At 37.6% G+C, this 9,943-nt stretch overlaps 1 protein-coding gene across 3 annotated transcripts in view; it reads left to right on the top strand.

Annotated features, from left to right (window-relative positions):
- UBAP2 (ubiquitin associated protein 2) overlaps positions 1–9,943 on the top strand; it is a 76,825-nt gene that overhangs the window by 42,462 nt on the left and 24,420 nt on the right. For 2 of the 3 annotated variants that reach the window (XM_085303003.1, XM_085303002.1), the window contains exons 7-9: positions 819–873; positions 2,085–2,188; positions 8,516–8,568. In XM_085303003.1, the coding sequence (XP_085159129.1) occupies positions 819–873; positions 2,085–2,188; positions 8,516–8,568 (212 nt within the window). The remainder of the gene's footprint in view (positions 1–818; positions 874–2,084; positions 2,189–8,515; positions 8,569–9,943) is intronic. The other variant, XM_085303004.1, reaches the window with a different exon arrangement.

The following is a 9,943-nucleotide window of genomic DNA, read 5'->3' as shown; positions in this document are numbered from 1 at the left end:
AAAAAAAAAAAAAAACCCTCATAAAAATGACAAACTGGAATAGCCTCAAATTTGCTAACATAGAAAAAGAAAAACATCTGTGTAGAAATATACTACATGTAAGAAATGTTTTCTAAACAGTTACGTAGAAGTGTGCTTCATGGATGGTTAAGTAATACAAAAATTCTAGTTCCTCATTGGCACTCTACAACATAAGAAAATAAAGCCATCCACTGTAGCCAGAAGCTTGTAAACTGAGACTGGTATATTGGAAGCAGTGAGGAATGTGCTTAAACAGGAACTAAAGTTTCTGTCAAGTGATAAGGAAGTTTGAATAATTTGAATTAGTTAATTTTTGTGTCAGTAACTAGGAGAGGGAAGAGCAAAGAATGTGTGGTAGCAGCTTGAAGAATGCAGGAGGTAGGGGTGGACAGTGAATTTGAGTGAGAGAAAGAAACAGATGGGATATTGACCCTTGCCTTAGTTGGGAGAATCGAGGAGTGAGAGGAAGTTTTTTGAGAGATCAGGGCACACACGCAGGCTAGGATTTTAGGGCCTTGTAGACCAGAGTAAGAAATCAGAGAGAAGTTCTCATATAATATCTGATAATTTAACGACAACAATGTCACGTTTTAGTTTAGGATGAGGCTTTAGTTAAGTCCTTTTCTTAGTGTTTGAGCTTCTACTTCACTGGATATAGAAACGATGCCAAAAGTTTCAACTCTCACTGAAAACGTGTATCCTAATTTTCTTCTTCAATCATAGCATATTTTTAATGTGACAGACTAGCAATTGGGTCCTTCTCTGCTCTTGCTGTTAAATGGTATTTTCTCTCCTAGGCTTTGGACGTGGCAGAGGGAGAGGAGCGGGGAGGTTTTCAGCCCAAGGCATGGGGTAAGACACACGCAGAGCACAGATTTTGGGAAGGATCAAATACAGTGGCAATATTAATTGCCATTGTATCTATTAATAACTCTGTACATTTGATAAAGTAACATGGTTAAAAAAATTCACAGATCTGTTAGATGATGGTACATATTTGTCTTAAGCCTGTATTTATAAATAGATACACCTATACAAGCCCTAATGTAAGTTCACTTAATGTTCACATGTCAAACTTCATCGTATCTACCAGTAACAGCCACAGCATCACAGAATGGTTGAGGTTGGTACTAAGTTTCACAGGTGCCTAGGAGGCTCAAAGTTCTCCATGGTGCTTATAGTTCTAGGTTAGTTACAGAAGAAATTTCCGGTGTAATGCTGAACATGCAAATCCCAACTAAGACCAGAAACACTAGTGATTATGAAGTTTCCCTTCTTTATGAGGTTTCCTGCTTTAAGGTGTTTGGACATACAYGTACCCTAATACAGAATCAGAAGTTAGTCAGCACCTCTAAGGATTTTTCAGTTCTGTTAGAAGAATTTGCTTAAGGGAAGTGTAGCCTCCACTAGGTTTATTTACTCAGTATTGCTCTCAGAGACATTTTATGTAATACCATTCATGATGAATGGGAGGCTTATTCTACTTCTCTAAAAAGCCTTCTTTTTCACACTTCTGTCTTATAAACTGAAAAATGGTTTTTCTTCAAAAATCCTTTTTCATCTTTTAGCTGCATCTGTGTTTTTGGATTGGTGTTCGGGAGTACTTCTGAAATACTCTTACCAGTGTTCCAGCTGTTGTCCTGCAGAAGTCTGGTGCTGTGAAAGTGCACAGTTCTTGTTTCTCATCAGTCAGTTGCCTGCTGAGAAACTATCAACTGAGAAAGGCTTAATGTTTTGCATATAAACTAATGCCTTAGAGTGGGAGGAGTAGGTATGCTGTTACTGCTGTTTTCAGGAATTCCTATTTTTGTTCGAATTCTCTACTGTCATTTTTTTCAAGTCTCCTGATTTTTTTTCTCTTCTTTCTTATTTTCTCCTTTTTTCTTTTTTTATCAATGACTGCTTATAGAAGAAAAATGATCTTTTTAAAAGCAATAACTAAACTAAATATATGTGGAGATCAAGATGTTAAATCTAATACGACTTCAGCTAAAAATCATGACACTTATGTTCATTGAATGACCCATGTGTTCTCTTCCATTTCTTAACTTTTAAAACTCTAGGACATTTAACCCTGCAGACTATACGGAGTCTTCTGCCACTGATGGCTTTGGGACAAAATCTGAGATTTGGGAGACTGGTCAGAATGATGCAGATGATGGAACTGGTAAGATGTTTCAAGAAGTGGAAGGATTGGAATGAAGACCTATAAAATTACAAATTACAGTTAAGATTCTGTTAGTGTTAACTTCTGAAAATGTGAATACATCTCACCTGGCACAGATATTAGTTCATTTTTATAGCTTACTGCTACTGATGTGCTGAGCACAAGCTCTAGCCCTAGTGACTCTCTGGTTAAATGCGGGCAAGGCATTTTTCAATTTTTTGTTTGTTCAGTATTAACAATCCTTTGAGAGAGAAAGGGATTCGAAGGGTTGTTGGAAGAACCTTTTGTATGAAGAATTGTTTAGATCTCCGAAGCACTGCTTAAGATCTCACCCAATGTGCTTCAGGAGCAYAAGTCCCACTAAAAGTGATTGGTCTGCAGACATTGGGTAATAGGGTCTGAATATCTAAGTAAATGTCTAAAAACTATTTGTAAGTATGAATCCACTCAGTGACACTGAGATGTCTTTGGAAGTCCCACCTATACAGTATAGCAATGCAAGGATGCAAGTCTCTGGGATGGAGGAGGTGGAGTTTTGAGATCTGCCACCTTTGAAGAGAAGAATTATTAACTAAAGCATGAGCAGGCACTTGAATAAAAGCCAAAAGAACAGTCTRCCTGTCTGAAGATGGAGGTGGCTGTGTGTTTCTATATGAAGTTTCAAGGGTGAAATATGCAATCCTGGCTAAAGGCAACAGACATATTAGTCTGAAAAGGAACCACTTAACAGTGGTCTCATGTGGTGACTCAGAAAAGAAGAATGTTACCAGCTTGTCTGTGACTTGGAAAAACAACTGGATAGATTGCTGCCTCCCATGTTCTGCGACAGCAGATGAAGACCAAGGAAAGACTCTGTCGGGATGGAGAAATTGTGTATGTTGTTGTCCACACTTGGGAACCACCAAGTGACAGGACAGACTACTTTCCTCCTTCCACCCTCCAAATAAAGGATGATCTCGAATAAAGGTCTGATCTCTTCCTCATGCTGAAGCCTGCTGAAATGATTTTCATGATCTTTTCTGAGTCAGGTGTGGAAGGAAGAGACTGATACTGGAGGCCAATGTGTGACTTCAGAATATTTCAGCTTCATTGAGCCCTGTCATGAATCTCTTAAGATGCAGCTTTCTAAACTATATGAAAGCTGTTTTTCACTTAACCAGGGAAGACGATAACAGGTTCAGAGTTTAGGAGGCCTTCTTATGTAGTTGTCTTGTCACTCTGAGTGCCTTGTAGTCCAGTGTGACAGAGTGGCACTGAGTAAATTAAGGGCTATTGAAAAGGAGCTCTTCTGCAAATACAGCATCTTTTCAAGGCATTACCTTTGAAGTGACTTGTGTTATAGCAAACAAAAGTGCGCCTTTTACTCTTGCTCATGTTAGTTTTTCAAATAAGTTTATCAGATAATGAGTTAGAAGGATATTTAATGAATTGAAAATTCCTCCACAAATGCAGGTACTGGTGTTTGCTATATGGCAGTGGGAGGCAGGGTWCGTTGTCACAAGTAATACAGAAGCAATGAGATTAACTCACCGAAGAAGTAATACAAGAAAGGCATAAGGGTACTGGAACAGGGGTGTAGAGAATTAATCAGTTAGTTATTAATGAACGCAACTTTTAAGACTGTGTTTTACAAACCACTTTCACTTATGCTCCGTTTCCTAAGTGAACTTGAATGTTTGTGACTCTTCCTGCCCACTGTGTGTAGCTTTCATATGCCTTCCCTGTTGCAACCTCTATTCCCTTTTGTTGTATGCATTTCTTCAGACTTCATTAACAGAAGTATCCTGCCTAGGAGTAGGAATAGTTGGCTGTGGGTAAACTGATATCTGTGAGAGTGTGAATGAGTGTATCTACATGGAAGGTTTGCTGCAGAGTAATTGCATTGGTTGAAATTCAAAGTGTATAGTTAATGTATGGATATTCTTTTTGGATGCCAAATACCTTTTTGCTGTTAGGGCCTGTGCATGTCACTTAGAAGTGCGCTGGATTTTGATAAAGCAACTTGAGGTGTTTGTACAGAGTTGCTAAGTGTGATTTGGGGAAGAACATGTGAGAAAGCATTCTGGAGTTTTCCCTAACCTTGTCAGATTGAGTCTTAAGGGGAGGAATGTATGTTTGTCTACATGGGGAATTTTCTACAGAATAATTTGGTTGTTGGAAATTAAAGTAAATCAGTTAATATGTAAATGTTCTATTTGGATGCTAATTACCTTTTTTCCTGTTAATCTTAACTTACTTTCAATGAAAATGGAAAAGATACCATAACTGGTGAAACAAATGTGCCTGTATATATTAATATAGGGAGAGAGTTTTATTTTAGAGTGCTGCCTCTTTAGACGTGCCCTAAGAACATAAGAAACAAGTCCCTAAACCAACAGGAGAAGAAGCCTGTTTAAAAATAACAGGCTTTATCAGTTTCATCCAAGTGGGAAGCACTTTGAACCTTGGAATGGAAAGGATCTTGGAGGGTCTTTAGAGAGGAGACTGCAGCTGGGGCAGTAGTTTTAAAGCAGAAGAGGGAGTGTTGGGGAAGAGATGGAGCAGGAGGAGGGAAATAGAGGTGAGGGGAAGGAGTGACAGGCAACGTGTGGGGCTGGAAGCAGATTGTAGAAAGTAGAGCTGTTGATTTGTCTTGTTAATAACAAATACTAGTTTTTAATTGTTTATTTTTATCCTGTTCAGTTGCAATGCTGTTATGCTAGTTACAAATCAGCAGTCCCAGTAATAATGAAGTTACCAGTGTAGATTTGCCAAAGATATGAATGAGGAGGTATATGTCTGTCTGGAAATTRATACAGCCTGCAGTGGGATATTGAAGGGTATCAAATAAGAACGTACATGGAAGAAGGTCAGGAGGGAAATCCCTCTTTATTCCTCATTGCCCAGCCTCATTTCTTCTTTCATCTGTAAAGAAACAAATAAAATTAGTGTACTCTACCTACAGGAGCTGGAGAGTTAGTGTCTTTAATTTGCGCTTGCATTAAAAAGGAGACACTGGGCAACTATCTGGAGACACTCTAAACTGGTTATCAGTATTGATATGTTTTCTGAAGACATCATTCAAATTTAAACTCTGTGCAGTTCAGAATATTTGGAAATATTTCCTCTGTAGGTTGATGCTTGGAGAGGACCAGTTTCAAAATTTTCTAAGAAAAAAAAAACTTTGTTTCTGAAATTGATTTTTTCTCTTATGTTCTCTGAAAACACTCTAGAACATCTTGTCCTGAATTATTGCAGATACCAGAAGAATTACAGTAGATTGAATGAAAAGCGTGAGTTCCATAGAAGAGCTGTCTGGTTCTGTGGGGCTAAATTTTAGTATAACTGTTTGGAATAAAAGGATAAGAAAGGATGAAATCTGATTGATAGAATTTAACTTTAACTTTATTCCAACTAATTTTGCATCAGTTTCTTTTTATCTAAATTTTTATAGTAGAAATGTATAGTTGCGAAACAAAGAAGGGATAGATGGGAGGAAACTAAATTATATCAGTCCACTTCTGAAAAGGGATAAATTTAAACAGCATGTTTGATTATTTTTTAATGAGCATGCAGAGTGTTCATTCTCTTGCCTTCTTCATAATGTACAAAGCAATGGGAGATCAAACAAATTGCCTTTATTTTTATAACAAAAGTTATGACAGAAGTGGTCCCTTGCCATATCAGATTGTAAAAATGTGTATTGTATTCTAATAATTTACTATACCTCTACTTTGATACTATTTCATAAATTTCATAGTAAAATTTAATTCCCATTTGCTTGGCTTTGAGGAGCCTTAAATGACTTTGAAACTTAAGAATGACAGACAAGAAAAATATAAGTTGTAGTATATCTGTCAAGGAGGAGAAAGGGAATTGTGTAGCTTGGAAGCTGTAAGTAGTTGTTTGGTTTAGGATTGGTGGATTGGTGTAGAATTTGGTAGAAACATTTTAAGGAAACCTTCGGATTATTCCATTATTGTGATTCAACAAGAATAATATTAGTACCTAAGTTTGGGATAGACCAAACTAAAATGATTTTCAGGGGGATAATATGGGAGAATATGTATGGGGGATAATTCAGAAGAGGGAAAAAAATCGCAAAGATGTCATAGGAGCAACGAATTGGAGGAAGGGAGTTAAGATGTACTGAGAATACATAGTACAGTTTTTATTTACTTTCTGACTTCCTACAGATGAGTTAATTTGGTTTTGCAGAAGTAAAAAGGGAAACAGTTACAGGTGGAAGTCTAGGTTGAAGTTGGTATGACAAATACACTTGAAAACAGAAAGCATGCTTTTGCTGGAAAGCAGAGAACTGATAAATGGTGGTTTCTGGCAAGACCTGGGGGAAAAGGTAGGGAAGAGAGCGAATGGACTTGCAGTAAAGCCAAGGTGAATTTTGGACAAAAGGGAAGCTGTTCAGCCCATGACAAGATCAGACTTGGAATCCTTTTGGTATCAAGAAGATGTTAGCAAATTAGATTTAGTTCAGAGAAGAGAGTAAAGCAATTGAGGCTGGAAGGGTTGACTTTAGAAGCTAGAATGAGAATAAACTACGCTAATAAACTTAGTAACTTGCATAAACTAATGAAAGCGTAAAGGGTTACGTTCAGTGTTTGAAAAGAGTGAACAGGGAGGTAAGATGAAAAGTAGGAGCAGTGGGTAAACCTTGAAAGTGAATGGCAGGAAGATGTTCTGGGTGTTATTCCAAATAGATCCAATCTCCCAAAGGTGGTGGGGGATACTTRGGAGTTAGGCGTGTTTTGTCTAGGGTTTCCTTGTGTTTAAGAGTCCCATTGCTAGAGTTCTGGCACCAACATGAGCTTTATCTTCGCCAGAGACTGGCCTTGCTCTGCCAATTGTAAGATACATATTAATAGGGTAAATTTGAGGATGTATTTCTTTGAGGAAAGCATGTTGGAGGAAATGATCCCGTGCTGGTGAGGAGGCGGGGGTGGTGGTGGGGGAAATCAACGGGTTCCCTAGTAAATAGCGCTGCTCATTTGGCTCTTGCTCCTTTCTAAAATATCTGTGGAAATGTGTGGGTTAGTCTAGAAATTTGAGGCATGGTAATTATATCTGAGCATGCCAAAATTACTGTTATTTTTAAATGTGCCTCAATATTTTGCAGTGTGTAGAAAGCTCCTGGTTAGGGGCTATTTGGTATAATGTGAGTAAGAAAATAGGTTTCAGGCAATTTTGTATTGCTCCACAGAGCCAACACAAAGTGGATGTTACCTTGCTCAGGACCTGCCAAATAATTTTGGATTCCAAGGTATAAAATCTGCCCCTTCTCTGGATATGTTTGTGGTAGGCTTGTTCAGTTCACTGGATTAGTGCCATTCAACCCTGCTCTGGCCTAGATACTGCTTGGTAAAATGTGCAGAAGAATGCACTAATTTAGTGATCGGATTAGCACAGACTGGATTTGATGCTGTCTTCAAGGGACTTTGTTTCTGAATGAATTTGTTTCAAAATGTTCCTATTTAGATAAAAGGATATGGTTAAAGTAGTAGAGTTTAATGAACGCTCTGTTTTTTGCTGGGAGAACCTTACTTGTGCCTATGCTGGTAGGCGAGGCCTTCAGACCATTTGTTGCTCTTGCACGTCCGTTTCTGCTGCTTCCGTTGGAAGGGATCGGTTTTAAAAAAACTTTAGACTCATTTCCTGTGTTTTACCATTGCTGCATGCTGCAGTCTGTGTGCTCTGCTCCACTGTTCGCAAATCAGTTCTGCCACAAGTCACAGGAAGCAGTATTTTGCAGTTACAGTGGCAGCGTACTGACTCTTCTGGTGCTTCTGTCTGGATTATATAAGTTTTAAAATAAGATTGCCCTGTCAGGGGAAGGGAATGAAGTTGTTCTCCCCTGAGAAGAGGGTCAGCAWGTTGGAAAGGAGCATTTAAGAGGCATAGCTTGGGTCTCAAATATAAGTAGGCCTAAAAGTAGGATTATGGAAGCCAGAGCAGGTGCTCTGATTGTGTTTTGATTAGACTGGACTGGATCTTGAAGACTGAGTAACCTCTCGCTGTCAGGTAGACGGAGGTAGTTTTTGTCCATGTTTGATGTTGATCGCTCTTGTTGCAGACATGTTCATGTAAGCGATGTCTGTTACCACACTGGCTAAGAAATTCCTGAAATCATAGATAAAGCTAAAAAGAGGGGGGAAAAAATCCCCAAACTGCACACCAGTTTTCAAGAGCTTTCTGTGTTTCTAGCCACCATCCTCCTTGCTTTGTTTTCCACTAATGATAAGAACAGGATGGCTTTTAATGCAGAAAGTTTGAAACACAATGTTGTGCTTTCAGCTTTTAACTGGTTTTCTTTCCTTCCCCAAATTACAATAGGAGCATGGAAAAATTCCATAGAAGAATGGACAGCAGAAGACTGGAATGAAGATGTAAGTGTACCACACTGGTTACACAGCATTTGTTATTTACCCTTTGCAGAATCTGTGTGTTTACTTCAGAAATTAAATGTTCTAAATAATACTTTGCTGTATTTATACAATGATACTTCTTAGCATGTTTCTCCCTGTAATTCTTGTTTAAAACATATATTTAAGTAATCTTTCTTACCGAATAAAATTTAATTTAAAAATACTCATTTATTTTGCTAGATGGACTATTGATGCATAATAACATTTTAAGTTGTGTCCCAAATTAAGCATTAATGAGTTACAGTTGTCTGCTGCCTAACACTGAGTGTTAATTGCATATTTTCCTCTAACAGTGTGTGGAAATATAAAGCCATTGTATCACAAGATTTTTATGTAGTTTTTTTTTTTTAGTGCTACAGCTTATTGTCAAGTTTAGACCCGTCACTCGGTCCATTTGATTGAAACATATATAATTATTTCAATCAATCCTCTTGATGTTCAGAGCATTACAAAGGGAGCTAATTGTATGATGAAGTTATGACTTAGTCGCTTCATTCTTGTGTTTCATCATGTTGTGTTGTCTAAAATACTAGAACAATTTTTATTCTAATTCTTTAACAGGTGAGAGACTTGTCTTCATGTCTGCAAAATATTTGGCATGTTGTATTTATTATTTAACTGTTCGTGATTTTAAGTTGTCATTCAGTCTACTGTACCAAATCACTGTGCCTGAGCAGATGAGAGAACTAATCAGGTAGCAAGGAAATATGGAAAGGAAAACATAGCATTTAAGAAGCTTTTAATCTTTTATAGGAACATCTATTATTTGAAGTTTGTTTTCACAAGAGTAAGAGATTGTCTCAAAATTCATCCCTTCTGCCTCCCCATGTAGGGARATATGTCACTGTTATCCCTAGAAATATATGAATGTGTTCTAAAACAGAGACAAAAGCTTTGTTTTTAGCTGTTAAGGAGGATATGTGTTTGGAGGAAATCAAATGAATTCTAAAATGTTACCTATTTCCAGAATCAATTAAAGATGCCAGCTTTTGATGCTGGTTTTAAATCTGTCTTCTGTTTCTGCAATGTATGCTAGTGGCGTACTAAGGATAGTGAAGTACCTGGCTTCATTTCCCTGCCCTCTTTGGTGCTGGTATAATACAATATTTACAGTGTAGGAGGGATATTGAGCAATGCTGACTAGGGATAGATTTATTTAGTTAGTTTTTTTAATTATTAGACCTAGGTAATTCGCATATGAATTTCAAATGAGCAACAAATGAAATCTCTAGCCTGCCATTATTTTTTATTAATTTTGGAATACTGGAAATATCCGTGAAACTCTGAAGAAAGTGTTGATATGCTAATGCTCAGAAAGAGTGAATGAAACAGGGAG

Source organism: Rhea americana, unplaced genomic scaffold (genome assembly GCF_003343005.1).
Source record: "Rhea americana isolate MKP2758 unplaced genomic scaffold, rheAme1 scaffold_196, whole genome shotgun sequence".
Lineage (NCBI taxonomy): Eukaryota > Metazoa > Chordata > Aves > Rheiformes > Rheidae > Rhea > Rhea americana.
Note: the sequence above shows the minus strand (reverse complement) of the source record. Positions and strands in the feature narration are given on the sequence as shown.